General features: G+C 46.5%; 1 protein-coding gene across 1 annotated transcript; it reads left to right on the top strand.

Annotated features, from left to right (window-relative positions):
- Nucleotides 1–1,863: 1,863 nt before the first annotated feature.
- LOC135825129 (transmembrane channel-like protein 7) lies at nt 1,864–13,473 on the top strand (the record flags this gene model as incomplete). The annotated part of the gene is made up of 8 exons (XM_065337863.1): nt 1,864–1,893; nt 2,647–2,741; nt 3,240–3,344; nt 7,898–7,973; nt 10,202–10,332; nt 10,850–11,005; nt 12,000–12,078; nt 13,128–13,473. Coding segments are annotated over 8 exons (939 nt in total), but the record flags the coding sequence as incomplete, so codon positions are not given.
- Nucleotides 13,474–15,917: the final 2,444 nt, after the last annotated feature.

The following is a 15,917-nucleotide window of genomic DNA, read 5'->3' as shown; positions in this document are numbered from 1 at the left end:
CTGGATGAGCTCATTGCGTGGTATACCCATGAGTCGGCATGACTCCATGAGGTCTTTGCTTGCTAACCATGAATTGATGGGGTTATTGCTTGTTATCCATGACTGGATGAGGCAAATTCCTAACATCCTGGGTGCCAATATAATGAAAGTGCTGTACATGCAAAGCCTGAAGTTTGGATAATGAGTCAATGACATCCCTAGATATGAAAATGTACTATACAAATGTACAGTAGTTGTGAGGCATGCCACACATCCACTTTTGGGTGTCTATTACCATCCTCGATATGGGGACTGTCCCGGCCAAATCGTGATTATTGGCAGATACGTACTAATTATAGGTTAGTGCATGGCAGGGAGGGCCTTATGGCATGTTAGTGCCCGACAGGTTAGCCTGAGGGCCGTAGGCCCGAGGGCTACCTTGAAGGGCACAAACAAGCCATAAGACCCTCCCTGCCATGCACTAACTATTTTCGAACGAGGTTACATGCATTATCTCACTTCCATTATGCTTTTGTACCATTATATTGGGTAGTTTTGTGGTTTGTGTGCAGAGAGACTTGGTGTGGTATGAAAGAATATTTTCTTCTGGTAAAAGTAGAAAGGAAAAGGACATATTGAAACGAGTTAAGAGTAACTCTCCACCACTGTAACTAGATACTACCGGTATATACAGTCAGAAAGTGCAATAACTAGGCACAAAACTGACAGAGTACTGAGACATTCGACGTCCTGACACCTAGCTTCAACACATCTCCGTAGCGCTAACCGACAGCCTTCCAACTTGGAAGGTTCAAGGTTATGGAAAGACCAAAGAGGGGAAGGCAAGCGCAACGAAAACGAGCACAAGCTACAGTCCCAACGGAACAAAGAATGTCGATTGTCACTGGACGATGACGAGACCAGTAGGCGATTTGACAAAGCTTGTGCTCGTTTTCGTTGCGCTTGCCTTCCCCTCTTTGGTCTTTCCATAACCTTGAACCTTCCAAGTTGGAAGGCTGTCGGTTAGCGCTACGGAGATGTGTTGAAGCTAGGTGTCAGGACGTCGAATGTCTCACTACTCTGTCAGTTTTGTGCCTAGTATTGCACTTTCTGACTGTATATACCGGTAGTATCTAGTTACAGTGATGGAGAGTTACTCTTAACTCGTTTCCATATGTCCTTTTCCTTTCTACTTTTATTATAGGCTCAATACCCGAGTTTCTTCTGGTAAGTTATGGTAACTCAGCACCACTGAGGACTACTAAAAGTAGAAAGGAAGCAAATGAAATGCTGGGCTCTTATTGCGAGCTTCATTCTTATTCATTGCTTGTGGAGCTATTTAGGGGCTTTGAGAGCCCCTTGTCGATACCTCTAATGACTTTGATCTTCGGTTTTTATAGGTTTCCGCCAGCTGTTGACAAAGGAAAATCGTATAGATGAAAGAATACGGGAGGCAAAACCCGTACACTTCTCAAATGCGTAGCTTTTAGTAGTACACTGTACATTTTGTGCAGAGTTCATTATCTGCACCGTACTATAATGCATACAGGGAGTTGTACGTACCAGTTTAGAGTATATTCAGCGGGCTTTAAACTAATCCAAGGCCCTCGACGCGTCATCAAGAGTAGTAAAATTACAATTGAGCGGGCTTAAAAACTCTGATAAGGCCCTTGAACAGGACCGTCGTTCTCCGGCTGGCATCTCTGTGCATCTTCCTCGCGACGTTCTTCCATCGGATCCAGGGCTGCCAGGCGAACATTGCCAACCAGCAGAATCTCATGAACGGCGGCCCGCCGACGCCAGCCCAGTCCGTGCTGACCACGACGTCATCCGTTGCGGCGGCGTCGACGTATCAAACCGGACTGAGCACCTTGGCGGGCGACTCTTGGCATTAGCTTCAACAATGACTGCTTGGTACGCCGCTATACATGTGCATCTCCTGACTGTTGCCTGTTGTGGCGTGTATTGTAAAACATTTTAGGTGTCTTAATGTGCGCAAGCTCCACTGCAGCCACTTCATACCACCTCACTTGTTTATCTCCTCAATCCTGATGGTGGCTCCTGGCCGGAAATTTGATTGCGATATTGTAATTTGCAGCGAAGAGACCACTTGAAGATGGTGTGTGTAACAATTTAGGTGTATTTTTAATTTTCTGTGGCAGAGACCTGACAGGTTTCAGGTGTAATGTAGATCTACATCCGCGCACTTGCATCTGTGTATTTTGTCCTTGTTCATTGCTCAGCTTACAGTCCAATCAGAAAAGGTTGATATCCTAGCTTTTGGCCACAAACGGGTCAAAGTTTGAGTTTTCGTCTCCTTTTTTTGGCAATCCCCCATGGAATGGTCTTCCAATTGTGTTTTTGAAGTCTATTTCTCGGAATCTCCAAAAAGCAAGCCATAACAAGAATAGGATTTCGGCCAGGTTGTGCCCCCAAAGCCCTGAATTGGGTAAAAACCATGAAAATCCAGGCCGTTCACTCCACTTGCATAACAGTACATTTGCGGTTCGAACCCCAGTTGAGGTGCCTTTTTGGCTCTTTCAAGTTTCGAATCGCGCGGCACTGCACAGTGTACCACAAAATCGCCAAACACGGGAGCTCTCCAGAGCCAGCGCTCAACCTTTTCTGAAGGGACTGTAGTTCTTTGTCATTTGTTTCTCTTTCCAGTGCTGGGAAGTGGTGGCCGGACAGGAAATTTACCAGCTGCTGCTGGTCAACTTTTTCACCATTATCCTCTCATCGCTCAGCTATCTTGTCTGGAAGTAAGTAACAGGAGGTGTGTGAGTCTGTGAAAAGTAGCCGGAGTATTCTATTCAACACGCTTCGGCAGTACCGTCTCACATCAGCATTTTCCTTTTCTCAGAAATAACTTGTTCAAGTCACAACTTGCTCCTCTGCGTAGTGTGTGAATGTAGAGTGTGTGGTGTTTGTTTTCACTTGGTCACGTGCTGTCCTTCACTTCATTTTCCTGGCTTTCAGCTTGCTGCTGCTGCTTTGACACTTGTAGTAACTTTATCTCCTGCTACCCTGAGCTACTTTATTCCTGTTACAGAAAACTTGGTTTGGTGCTATGGTTCGTTAACTGGGCCAAACTCTTGAGTCAATGAATCTGGATTGTGCCCAAAGCAGCTGGCGAGCAACATGCCAATTTTCGCTATGCCATCTTCCTGTATGTATGCACTGTGTGATTTGTCTGTGCCTGACATACTCTTCTATCTGTGCCTGACATACTCTTCTATCTGTGGCTGTGTTCGATACAGGGCACTGGACGAAAAGTGGGAGAGGTTTCACAACCTGGTCGGCCCGCCAACCTTCAACCTCGCAAAGAACGTTCTGGAACTGCGCTACACACAAGCATTGGCATGGTAAGATGCTAGCTGCAGTTATTTCTTTGAAGGTTTCACAGTGCAGTGTAGTGGTGGATGTGATATAGTCCTAGGGCCCATTTGAAATTTCTCACTTTTACTTGACACATGTTTGCTAACATGGATTTTATGATCATTTCTGGATGGTTTTTGCCTCCTGAACACGATGGCATAGGTTTTGATTGCCGAATTGTGTCCGAACATGGTGAAAAACATCAAAATAGAAAAGGCCGTTATTACCATGGAAACCTAACTAGAATTGCTCCTATATCCATTTTTACTGGCACGTATATGGCCAAGTAGCACCTCATTTTGCTCAGAATAAGCAGTAGATACAGTACGGCGACAAGTACTGTACTTTTACAGTGTCAAAACAAATTTCCAAAGTGCAGTGAAACTTGGCTATTGGACATGTACATGTACATTACATGTCGCGTCGAATGTTAGCAGTTTCACACTGCCTAGGCCCAGCCATCAAATTCTGTGACAAGGAACTGATTCTTCTACTGCTGGTGTTGCATATTGTGATAGGTTACCTCCAGGTACTCGGATTTCGTTTTTGTAACACTCCACACCACATAGCTACTCCCTCTCACTGCAGCATGCCACTCCTAAGGCAGTTGTCCTGGAGCTGTTGAGCTGGTAAATCGGCTTTGTGCAAATGGTAGCTGATCACCACGGTCGGTGTGTTCAAATCATGGTACTAACACTAGCCGCTCTTGTAGATTCGAGTCAAATCCTCCTCCACTGTAACACCTCCTGTGCAGCAGTACTCACAAAGTAAATGCCTTCATTCCAGCCAGATGAAGTTAGCCAGGTCTGAAACTTTCCACGGTTGTAGATTAGTCCTATGAATAGTTACAACTGGCTTGGCAAGCTATGATGACCTTTCCCCTGCTTTCCACACATAATTGTTGTGCTGCTCCTTGTTGGAATCATGCCTACTTTTCCGGGGAGCCAAGATGACATTGTAATGAAGGTTCTGCTGAATTTAGCATCGATCCATTCGTGGACGTTCCGACAGCAAAAGCGCCAGCGAGTCAATGCAAAACTTTGAAGAAAGTGTCCAAATGAGTAGGTAACACATTTCTGGTATGTCACAACTACACTACTTGATGCTCAATCTTTCCAACTCTCGCACAAAATCAGTATACGCGTCGGTTCGCATCCTGTGTATGTACGGTGTTACTATAGCTCCTGGCACATAAAAGGGTAAAACCTCCCAGGTCCAGTCAATATAGTACCGAGAAAGTCTTGAAAAGGCTTGAATACAGCCGATGAGAACTTAGTTTTTTCGGCAATTTTGTATTCCTATCGAGGGTGATTTCGGGACCTTTGGACGCGATTGGACACACCATACTGGGCCAAGATGCTCTTGAAGACATTATCTATCAAATAACACCGAAAAATCCATGTTAGCCAACATGTGTCAAGGCATGTATTTTAGAGGTCGATTTTTTGAATTGGCCCCAGTACTAATACCAACATTTTCTTCAATGGCCGAGAGCTCTGTCACACCCTGTAATAATATTTAGAACGAGGTCTGTCTCGTTGTCCAGGAAACGACCAATCAGTGACATTCCCGCCAAGGGCCTTATCAGAGTTGAAGGCCCGCTCAATCGTTATTTTTACTACTCTTGATGACGCGTCGACGGCCTTGGATTAGTTTAAAGCCCGCTGAATACACTCGAAACTGGTGCGTACAACTCCCTGTATGCATTATAGTACGGTACAGATAATGAACTCTGCATAAAATGTACGGTGTACTACTAAAAGCTACGCATTTCAGAAGTGTGTACGGTTTTTGCCTCCCGTATTCTTTCATCTGTACGAATTTCCTTTGTCAACAGCTTTATTTATTATTTATTTATTTATTCAACATCTCCTGGCCCGTCCGAAGACTGCCAATAAACATGAGAGGTCAGGTGATAGCCAACCACGGCAAGCTAAAAAGGGAAAAAAAAGAAAGATGCTGTCAGAGAGGGAAAGGAGATAGGGAGAGAAAAAGAAAGGGAGGCACATTAATAATACATGGGATCACTTCGGATGAGACAGTGTGGAAAGCTTGACTGTGAATTTCCTGATATCCTGGCATGTCTTAAAGCTAGTAGGCAGGTTAGACCAAAGGGAGTATGCTGAGAAGAAAGGGGATTTCAAAAACAGAGAGGAACTAGCTCGGGGCAGTGATAAGGCATTGCGTGTTGGTCTAGTGGTAACAAACCAGTTGTACTTGGCAATATGTTTCGGGACTTGGGCTAGGAAGATTTTTTGCACAAGGATACAAAGATGCTGCTGATGTCGGGCAAGAAGAGGGTGCGTGGAAGCAAGTTTATAAAGACAAAGGGAGGCAAATGTTTGGTCTTTTCGAAACAGAATTTTCAGAAGCAAGCGTTGATGTACCTCCAGTCTGTGGAGTAAAGTCTGAGACAACCCGCACCAAGCTATATCGCAATAGTCAAATATAGGCAAAATGTACGACTTAAAGAACAATTCTCTGCAGTTATCATTCAAGTGTTGGCAGTGGGGTTGTAGCATACCTAAGGACGCACTCGCACGCTTGCACACAGACTGGACTTGTGGAGACCAGGAGAGTTGGCGGTCGAGAATAACGCCCAGGTGCTTGTGCTCGTTAACAACTTTAATAGGTGTACTATTTAGACCAGGAAAATACAGAAGTTGAGTGGGGGGAGAGGGAGAGAAGAACATGGCCTCGGTTTTGGCGAGGTTAGGCTTCAGTTTCCAGGTTTCCATCCATGTTACTGTAGCGTTGACCCCGGACTGCATGGAGGCCGTGAGGTTGTCTGCCGAGCTGTCGGAGCACATCAGAGCAGTGTCGTCAGCAAAAAGACTTACATTTGGTACAAGGGCTGGCAAGTCATTAACGTACAGTAGAAATAGGAGCGGCCCAAGTATGGACCCCTGGGGTACCCCAGACACGACTAGTAATGGGTCTGATAGGGAGGTAGATACTCTGACAGTCTGGTGGCGGCAGGAAAGATAGGATGAGAGCCATTGCAGGGCTGGACCTTTGCGGAAACCTATAAAACCGAAGGTCAAAGTCATTAGAGGTATCGACAAGGGGCTCTCAAAGCCCCTAAATAGCTCCACAAGCTACATGTATGAATAAGAATGAAGCTCGCAATAAGAGCCCAGCATTTCATTTGCTTCTATTCTACTTTTAGTAGTCCTAAGTGGTGCTGAGTTACCATAACTTAGCAGAAGAAAATATTCTTTCATACCACACCAAGTTCCTGTGCACACAAACCACAAAACTACCCAATATAATGGTACACAAGCATAATGGAAGTGAGATAATGCATGTAACCTCGTTCTAAAATAGTTAGTGCGTGGCAGGGAGGGTCTTATGGCTTGTTTGTGCCCTTCAGGGTAGCCCTCGGGCCTACGGCTCTCAGGCTAACCTGTCGGGCACTAACAAGCCATAAGGCCCTCCCTGCCATGCACTAACCTATAATTAAAAAAAGGATTGTGAAATGACAGACCGGTGCCCTTTCAGTTAGACGTCCATCGTGTCCAGTAGAAGCAAGGATTTTTGCCCAGGCCACTGGGTACTATCAAATGAATGTAATTACATGTACACATTGGGTTTCTTATAATGTTTCGTGCAAGAGTCGACCAGACTAACGTTACGGCATGCGCTAGAACGCCACAACCCTTACGGGTCGTCGCAAAATTTTTTTTGTCGTCCCTGAAACGCACATGATTCATTTGTGTGGAGGGGTGCGAGCCAAAATCGCAAGACGACAGACACTGTACATATGGCATGTACATGCATGCGATTTTCATCGCCCAGCATAGCAAGCTGTGTTCGTTTCAGAGGGAGGGGAGGGGTCCGAGTACGAAAGGAACGATGTTTGTTTCAGGGACGACAGCATTTTTTTTGCGACGATCCCTTACGGATCATGGTGAAGTTGCCACCATTGCACTCTCCTTGCTTGTGTGTCGCTCGGATTTTCTGAACACTCCCATGAGTCCTCTGATTGATCTCAACTGAGGTTGCCATGGCACTTACCAGCAAGGGCAGAAAATCAAAATGCGATCACAATGCGCCAAGAAATTGAGTATGTTAGCCATGTGACTCCTTAGAGAATCATAACCCACAGACTATTGCGTTCTATCACTTTAATTATAATTATGTCCTTCGTGTGTTTTAAGCGTTTTACAGTAAAACTCCCCAGATCCGGACGCCCCTAATTCGGGCACGTCCGTCAACTGGACACCTTTCTGATCCATCTGCAGTCACAAAAATTGGTTTTTCACCGAAAACGTCCCCAAAAATTGTTGAGCGGCACAGAAAAAGGTCTACTCGTACTTGCATGCAGTATGCACGTTCTGAGTTACGAGCAATTCCTGGTTGCGGGCAGTGCTCTGTCCCTACCTGCCCAGAGCTGGCAAGTTGTTACTGTAAAATTACAATGTACTGCTGTTATTGTGCTTGCTATGTTCCATCATGGCCGCTAAGGTTTATCGGGTGTTTGCGGCCGTCGTGGAACGGACACGATAATTTACTTTTCTTTACTTTTATGTTCCATCAGGCTGGGCTTTTTCTTCAGTCCTTTCATCACGACGCTGTGTGTTGTTGGATTGCTCGTGGTCTTCCAAGTCAAATCAGTGAGTGCACAGGACGTGAACTTCTATGGAATTCTTCTCTCGTTCTTTATATTTATGGCAAGGTCTTCTCTTTCTCTCTCTTTCTGTGTGTGTGTGTGTGTGTGTGTGTGTGTATGTGTGTAGTATGGCTCTCTTTCTCTCTCTCTCTCTCTCTCTCTCTCTTTTGTGGGTGGGTGGCTCGGTCCCTGTCTGTATCTCTCCATCTGGGTGTCACTCCTTCTCATCCATCGTGACGCTGCCTCTCTATTACCCAACACAGTATGTACAGACTTCTCAGTCTATTTGGGCTTCTCGCTCCACACACACTGGCATACACAGAGATATAGACAGCAATAGCAACAGCACCCAAAGTGAAGGGTGGTTCGCCGCAGCCAGGGGGCCGCGAGAATTACAACTTTTCCGTCTTGCTGAGTTTGTGTTGCACAAAGTTGCAATAACTTCAGTCAGAACTGCCAATTGTTCTGCCCTATGTGACGTTGCTTCAGACAGCAGGGAGTTTGCTGTGAACAATTAACTTGGGCCTGGGTTGCAGAATTGTCCTTAGCTGATCCCCAGCACAAAGGAACCTTTTCGTTGCTATGCAGAAGACGTTACTTCAGTAACGTCTGGCGCTAGCCAGGGTCCACACAGCTTTAATTCCCGTAGCTATGCAGAAGACGTTACTTCAGTAACGTCTGGCGCTAGCCAGGGTCCACACAGCTTTAATTTGGTGTTTGTTTGTTTGTGTCACGCCTGGCGCTATCCCGTATCTGTCCCGTACTGTACCGTACCAGCAAAGACAGCTGGCCACAATATTTTTGTTTGTTTGTGCCATCGACATGCCTGGCGCTATCCCGTACCTGTCCCGTACCATCAAGAGTACGGTACCATCAAGAGAATGAGTATATATGCGAAGTGTATCGGGGGAATGCATTCAGTGCAGTAACATTTTGTGTGGATTTGTGTGCGAGGCCGAGATCCCACTAGCAGGCTGGCTGGGCCGCCTGTCGACCAGCCCGGGAATCGCATGTAGGCCGATAGCATAATAATTATAACGTATATACAGTCATGTAGATGTATAGCAGGGAGTCATATTATGTAAACGACTCCCTGCTGTATGGGGAGATTTTCTGGAAAGAAATACGAAGTAGGGAGACCAGTAAATGCAATCAGAATGGATGTTAGTTGCCGTCAGTATAATATTAAGAAGAAGAAGAAGAACGCCCGTGATCGGCAGAGTCAGCGCCGGTCCCAGGAAACGTCAGGACAGACATCCCGTCGACTCCAGAACGCCCGTGATCGGCAGAGTCAGCGCCGGTCCCATAGCTATGCAGAAGACGTTACTTCAGTATCTCATTGAAACGTTTTTGCAATACAATGATGTAGCCAATCAAAGGAAAAAGCATTTCCATCAGTTCTTACAACATACACGATGAGCTAGGCAACAAAGCATAGCGCAGGGCCCTGAGCTTCCAAGCTCTCTCGTTTGGTATTTGTGTGTTTGTTTGTTTGTGTCACGCCTGGCGCTATCCCGTATCTGACGGCAAAAAAGCATAGGGATGTTATAAATTTATCAATTCTCCTATTTTTTCAGGCATATCCTGGGATTCGAACCCGCACTATCGCCCTACATGCATTCCCCCATACACTTCGCATTCATACCCATTCTTCCAAGTTGCTTCACGTTATGATCTTGCGTTTGAAAGCCCTATTTGAATATTGCGGGCAGCTGTATGTGGCCAGCTGTGTTTGATGGTACGGTACGGGAGACGGTGTCGTATTACACTCGATCGTACCTGTCCCGTACCGTACCATCAAAGACGGCTGGCCACAATGCATATTCAAATAGGGCTTTCAAATGCAAGATCATAATGTGAAGCAACTTGGAAGAATTAGTATGTATGCGAAGTATATCGGGGGATGCATGCAGGGCGCGATAGTGCGGGTTAGAATCCCAGGTTATGTCTTTAAAAAAAAGGATTTTTTAAAAGAATTTATATCATCCCTGTGCTTTTTTTTGTCTAGGTCATCAAGGCAAAAAAGCATAGCGTAGGGCCCTGAGCTTCCAAGCTCTCTCGTTTTGTTTTTGTTTTTAAATACTTAAGTATCTCTCTTGCAACTCCCTCGATATCCATCAGTTGGAGGGAAAGTTGCTAACGGGAAAGATCTGAAGAAAACCTCCCTCAAACGAATGGATATCTCTCCTGCTTCTTTCTCTTTTCGCTCACACGTGTCTTTGTGCATTCTAGAAAATTATGATCAGATGTTGCAAGCCGTCCGAGTTGACCTATCGTGCCGCTCGCAACAGCTCATCGTTCATCATTCTGCTGCTGTTCACACTGATCCTGTGTGTTGCTCCCTTGGTTTACACCATCTACAGGTGAGCCAAGGGGTGTTCCTAGGCAGCTTTTGCCTTGCGCACAAGCTGGTTCGCTCACAGGCTGGTTTGACTTGCTTGCTGGCTCCACTAACTTGCTTGCAGGATGATCTGACTTACTGTAAACTGCCTAGTGTTTGCCACGTATCACTGTTTGCTAATTTTGCGAGAAGAGCATGACGCAAATATTACCCATCGTGAAATCAAACTTCAACAGTGGGTGTATACGTGTGGCCACAGTGCTCCGCGAATATTTGCCATCGTAAACTCGCTGGTTCTGAGCGATCGCAAAAATTTAGTGACGCAAACATTGGTGGTTTACAGTACTCATAGGGCTTTGAAAGAATATGACTCACACCTGAAAATAGGAGTGCGACTTGTAGCCGGGGAAATGCGGCACCCGTGTTCAGCTGGATTGATATGTACATCTTGTTTGTTTGAATTCTTTATTCTCACGATGGCACCATCGCCAATACGAGTTGTTGTTGTTGTTGTTGCTGTTGTTGTTGTCGCTGTACAGCATTCAGCCGTCGGAAATGTGCGGTCCGTTCCGTGCGAGAACGTCCATGATCAGCACGCTATCGGATCTGATCGACAGCAGCCCCGGCTGGGTGTCCACCGTGTTCAACGTCCTGTTCTCCATTCCGTTCATCGTGCCAGCCTTTATAGTCACGCTGTACGTCAGTGCTGCACTGCCGTGTGCTCGTGTCACGGAAATATATTCCACGGTTTCGTGTCATGTAAAAATAGATCACATTTCGCGTAGAGACTCGATAGATGATATGCCAAATAACGTGCAACTAGACTTGAGAGGGCATCGCACACAACTTGCATACACATTATACTACAATGTGTACATGGTAGGCCCTGAGCTCTGCAGGAATACCAGTCACAGGTAACCGTACAACTAATTACTTTGAACTTTGTATGCAACTACTCTACAATGCCCTCCCAAGTCTAGTTGCACGTTATTCGGCATATCATCTATTAGAGCAATGTTTCGCTTTCGTAGGAACGCCACCACCCTCGAGGGTCATGGTGCAGGTGCAGCTCCGAAAGCGGAAAACGTAGCTAGACCGGTACTGTCGCCTGTATAAGCCCTTTGCGCAATGACGTAATGTGTACAGTAAACACCCCACACAGCAGCCACCTATGCACCTGGGTCGTCTGGGGTGTTGAACAGTGCATTGCTGATCCCAGTGTACTCACATGCATTACTCATACCTTCCATATTTGGCAAAGTACAATGGGCTTATTGATTCATTGTCTTGGTACTCTGGGCAACAACAACCCACCGTACTGGAAGAGCACCGCCTCTCGTCTATAGCGAAGGTGTCTCGTTTGAATCCTGGTAGTGGTGGTCATTTCAGTCTTCTGTCTGTCATTATCAGCTCGACCTTGCTGAGTCTCGTGATAGTTGAGAAATTAAGAATTTGTGCCACTGCTTGATCTCTCCGTCTCTCTTTCACTTTCTCTCTATCTCTCTTTCTTTCTTGCTCTCCCTCTTTGTCTCTCACTCACTCACTTAGTGTGTCGCGATGTTATGGTTTCTTTCTGAACCAATATGTTGTATGCACAACTCTCACTGCCGCTGCTGCTGCGAAAGTTTTTTTTCTTATTTTTGTTGTTGCTGTTGTTGTTGTTGTTATTGTTGTTATCATGGTGTCCAGCATCGTAATCTATTACTACTACACGAAGGAACAAGCCCAGAAGGAGACCTACCGCCGCCTCAAGGAACAGCACCAAGTGGTAAGAAACATGGGCCATATGTCAAGTGTCATTCAAGTGCCCTGAACGGACACCGCTGGTGGAGTGGAAACAGTCCTGACATGATAAGCATGGTCCTGCTTGATCCAGGGATGCACATTCGATCCACCGCTCTTTGGGGAATGAACATTAATTTTGTCCGGTCGAAACAGAGTTCCACTTGGTACAGGATCCGGCAAACGTAGATTCCACTGTACACTTGACCTCGCTAGTAGCAAGACTACATAGCCAAGAGTGTGCAACTCGACGACCCCCCCCCCCCCCCAGCCCGCGGCCGAATTTTTTTATGACATCAGTCGTTGGCGGCTGTTTGGCTCACTGATGCCATCGTGCGTAGCCAGAGTTCAAAGTACAAAGGATGTGTACGTCACAGCTACGGTAGTCAAAGCAGAACAACGGACGGTAGATCGATGTGTCCTGAACCTGATGAACTCTCACCGTATCTACAAAACAAGCACGAGAAAGCATACACACTTCATCGTACTGCTGCCAAAGAATGACGCAATAATAATGATATATAATTCCGCAACGGGTGAATGCATCACAGCTTGAGATAGTAGTTGCACACTCTTTGTTACTAGTGTGTACTTGCTAGTACGTGTAGTACTCTGATGAGGAACTTTTTGCGGTTGTTCGTACTCTAGGAGAGTAAGATTGCTGTCATCAAGAGTACATAAACCAGAGTGTGCAACTGTGCATATCAGATCTGAAACAGCGCAGTTCGTGCACTACGTCACCCTGATGAGGTCAGCCAAGCTGCGACTTGCGTACAGCTCAAATTTTCGTGTTTCACAGTCTGGAAATCAGCAAAGTTTGCATGATTTAGACGTCCTGTTTTAGGATTTCGGTGTTTTTCTAGGGCTGTGTACGCTGTGTACATGCACTGGCAACTAAATTCACCATGGTATCCGTGTCCGTGGCTTGTGCATTGCCCATCTCTTCTTGCTCCCCTTGCTCTTGCATTGCATCTCTCAATGCTCTTCACTTTATCTCTCCTGACTGTTCATTGCATCTTTGTGCTCTAACTTTAGGAAACTATTGACAAGCAGTACCTGGTTCACAAGATCCAGGGGCTAATGACGGTCATTGCAGATTACGCTCCGATCAATGTGCTCAACGAGATTCAAGGCACGACAAAGCTGGGCGCCACGCAGGACAAGCGCCGACAGAGGCTGGAGAAGCTGCAGGCGCTGAGCAAATCCGCTCACCGGAACTCCATCGGCGGCAGCTCTGTCGAGAAGCTGGCCCGCGACTCCCCCACGCCTTCTGCCCGGGGCAGTCACGACTCGCCTGTGTAAGGAACACTGCCCTGTGCTGCTGTTGATGGCCAGGGAGGATACAGGCTACGACTCACACAACTGCTGGTGATACCCAGGGAGTTCACCCCCCCCCCCCCCCGGGACAATGCAGGCTACGACTCGCACAACACAAACTCTCCCTGCCGCCGTGATTCCTGTTCCCAGCCCAACCTCTGGTATATTGAATAGCTTAACCTTGACGTTGCTCTGCTTGGTAATAGAGCACCCACTACAATTGTTAATTCATTGTAAGTGCTTCCTGCAATCTGCAAGTAGTTCCTGCCCACCATGAATACGCCTAACTCATCCTAAGACCCCCACCCACCCCCTTGTGTTCAACCGGATTGTCGGCATGGTGACATTCCGCCAGTGTGCTACGGTCATTTTGAGATCTGTCCCCCGCCCCCTGCCTGCCTTGTAGGGCGTGTTGTGCCAGCCAGGGGGGGGGGGGGGGGCGGGGGGTATCACCGCTGTCCCAGTCCCAATGGTGCCAGTGTGCTAAGGTCATTGTGAGATTTCCCCCCCCCCCACCTTGCAGGGGGTGTTGTGCAAGCCCAACCAGGGGGGGGGGGGAGGGGGAGATATTACCGCTACCGTCCCGTTCCCTATCGTTGGAGTTGGCTTGTAAGCGATACGTGCACTGCCTGCTTCCTGTTGCCTTCTGCCAATACAGCGGAAATAATACGACCACATACTTCCTACCAGCCATGGTGTGAAACTGTTGACAGTCTAGAGACCCCCCCCACTTTACAGTATTCTTTGTGTTCCTTTCTTCTCTAGTTCTTTTTAATCCAATTTAACGTTGACAAAATATTCTAAAGTAATGCCTCATGCTGCCTGGACGCTACAATTGAAAGTATGCTGGCGTGGCAAATCTACTTCACTGACCGAACTCTATACAATGTGACCAACTGCTTTCTAGAACGGGGCCGACGACTTGATGTTAAATTTTATCGTAACATTATTTTATTCTCTACTTTCACAGTTCTACACTTCACTTCTCTAATGTTTTCCCTCGGTATTTTCTGTACTAGTTTCAAATTTCTTATCATCGTGAGTCTATCAATTCTTCCTTTCCTGCAATGCTTCAGGTCTCTCACCTTACAGCCTTCATAATCTTTCTTACTTTCGTTGAAGTGTGTATGTAACGTTATGTGTTATTCATCTGAATTCCTAAACCCAATTAACACTTAACAGCCCCATTGTGCCCTCCCCGGAACGCTCTTTACCTACATACCAATGGGTAGCATACATGGGCTTTTGGTTCTGAGGTCCGTTTCCTAGCATCGCTTACAAGTGCCTACAGGCGCTTCTTGGCAGTACATGACGTTGTGCTCCTCGTTATTCCTGTGACAGTAGGGAGGTTCTGCTCTACGTTTTGGGAACGCGACGCAAAGAATCACGCGAACTTTCTTCGCGTTCCCGTAACGTAAAGAAATGCTGTTCTGCTCTACGTTTCACCTAGAGAAGTCACGTGGAATGTGTACTGGGAATTTCCCCTTCCATATTTGGCAGTTTTCTGCATGCAGTTGATCGATACCCAGCAAATCCGTACGCATTTTCCCTGCGTGTGCCACAACGTAGAGAACCTCATCTCCGCGTAGAAATCTGGAGCCAAAACACGCGAAGCCGTAGACTCTAACCCAGACACCTGCTCTCTACGTGATTTCTCTACGTTTCACGTATAGCAGAACCTCTCTAATGTCCGTTTGAACAGGATTAGAGAGGTTAATTTAAAAGATGCGCGTTATTTCTGACATGACGTGCAATTATTTCACGTCGAATTTGGCGTAAAACTCACGCGCGCTGAACTTTCGCGTCACGTAAGAAATAACATGCATCTTTTTAACCTCTCTAATGATGTAATGCCATAGTTTGTGTTACTGCATGGCCGACTGCAAGCAGGGGAGCAGCACAGTGCTGGCAACTGAAATTCGACCCCCTGGGCACTTTCTAGCGGCCTCTATTTCGGGTCTTTGCGATGCAAGCGCACCGCGCAGGGGGTCGGATTTCAGTTGCCAGTATGTACTTGTGTTCTGCTCCCAGCTTTGCTGGTCTGCCTTGCGTTGATTTATTGTACTGTACAGTCGTCCCTCTCTAATCCGGCACCTTTTGCTACGGCGTTTTCTGCTGGATTAACGAGGGTGCTGGATTAAGAAATCCCGCCCTCTGACCCGGCCCTACCCAATTGCATGCATGTGTCATACGTCAAAACGCAGGGTTTTTCCGTGTCGATCCAAGTATTAATTTTGGTGCACAACTTTATATTCTCAACTGTTCTCCAGGAATATACACAGTGATAAAGTAAAACAGAGAACATGTTCACATGTACTCTTGCACACACACGCACACACACACAGACCTGAAAATTGGCAGGACACTACTCCTTGCTAAAATAAGAAAGTATGGTTGACTGCTTAGCAGTTGTCTCCTGGACAACATTGACCCTCTTGAGAAGGCCACGCAAGCAGTCGACATCATGCAGGTCGAACGACGGATGTCCTTCGAAGCAAACAATTGCAT

Source organism: Sycon ciliatum, chromosome 9 (genome assembly GCF_964019385.1).
Source record: "Sycon ciliatum chromosome 9, ocSycCili1.1, whole genome shotgun sequence".
Taxonomy (NCBI): domain Eukaryota; kingdom Metazoa; phylum Porifera; class Calcarea; order Leucosolenida; family Sycettidae; genus Sycon; species Sycon ciliatum.
This window is presented reverse-complemented; position numbering and strand designations above follow the sequence as displayed.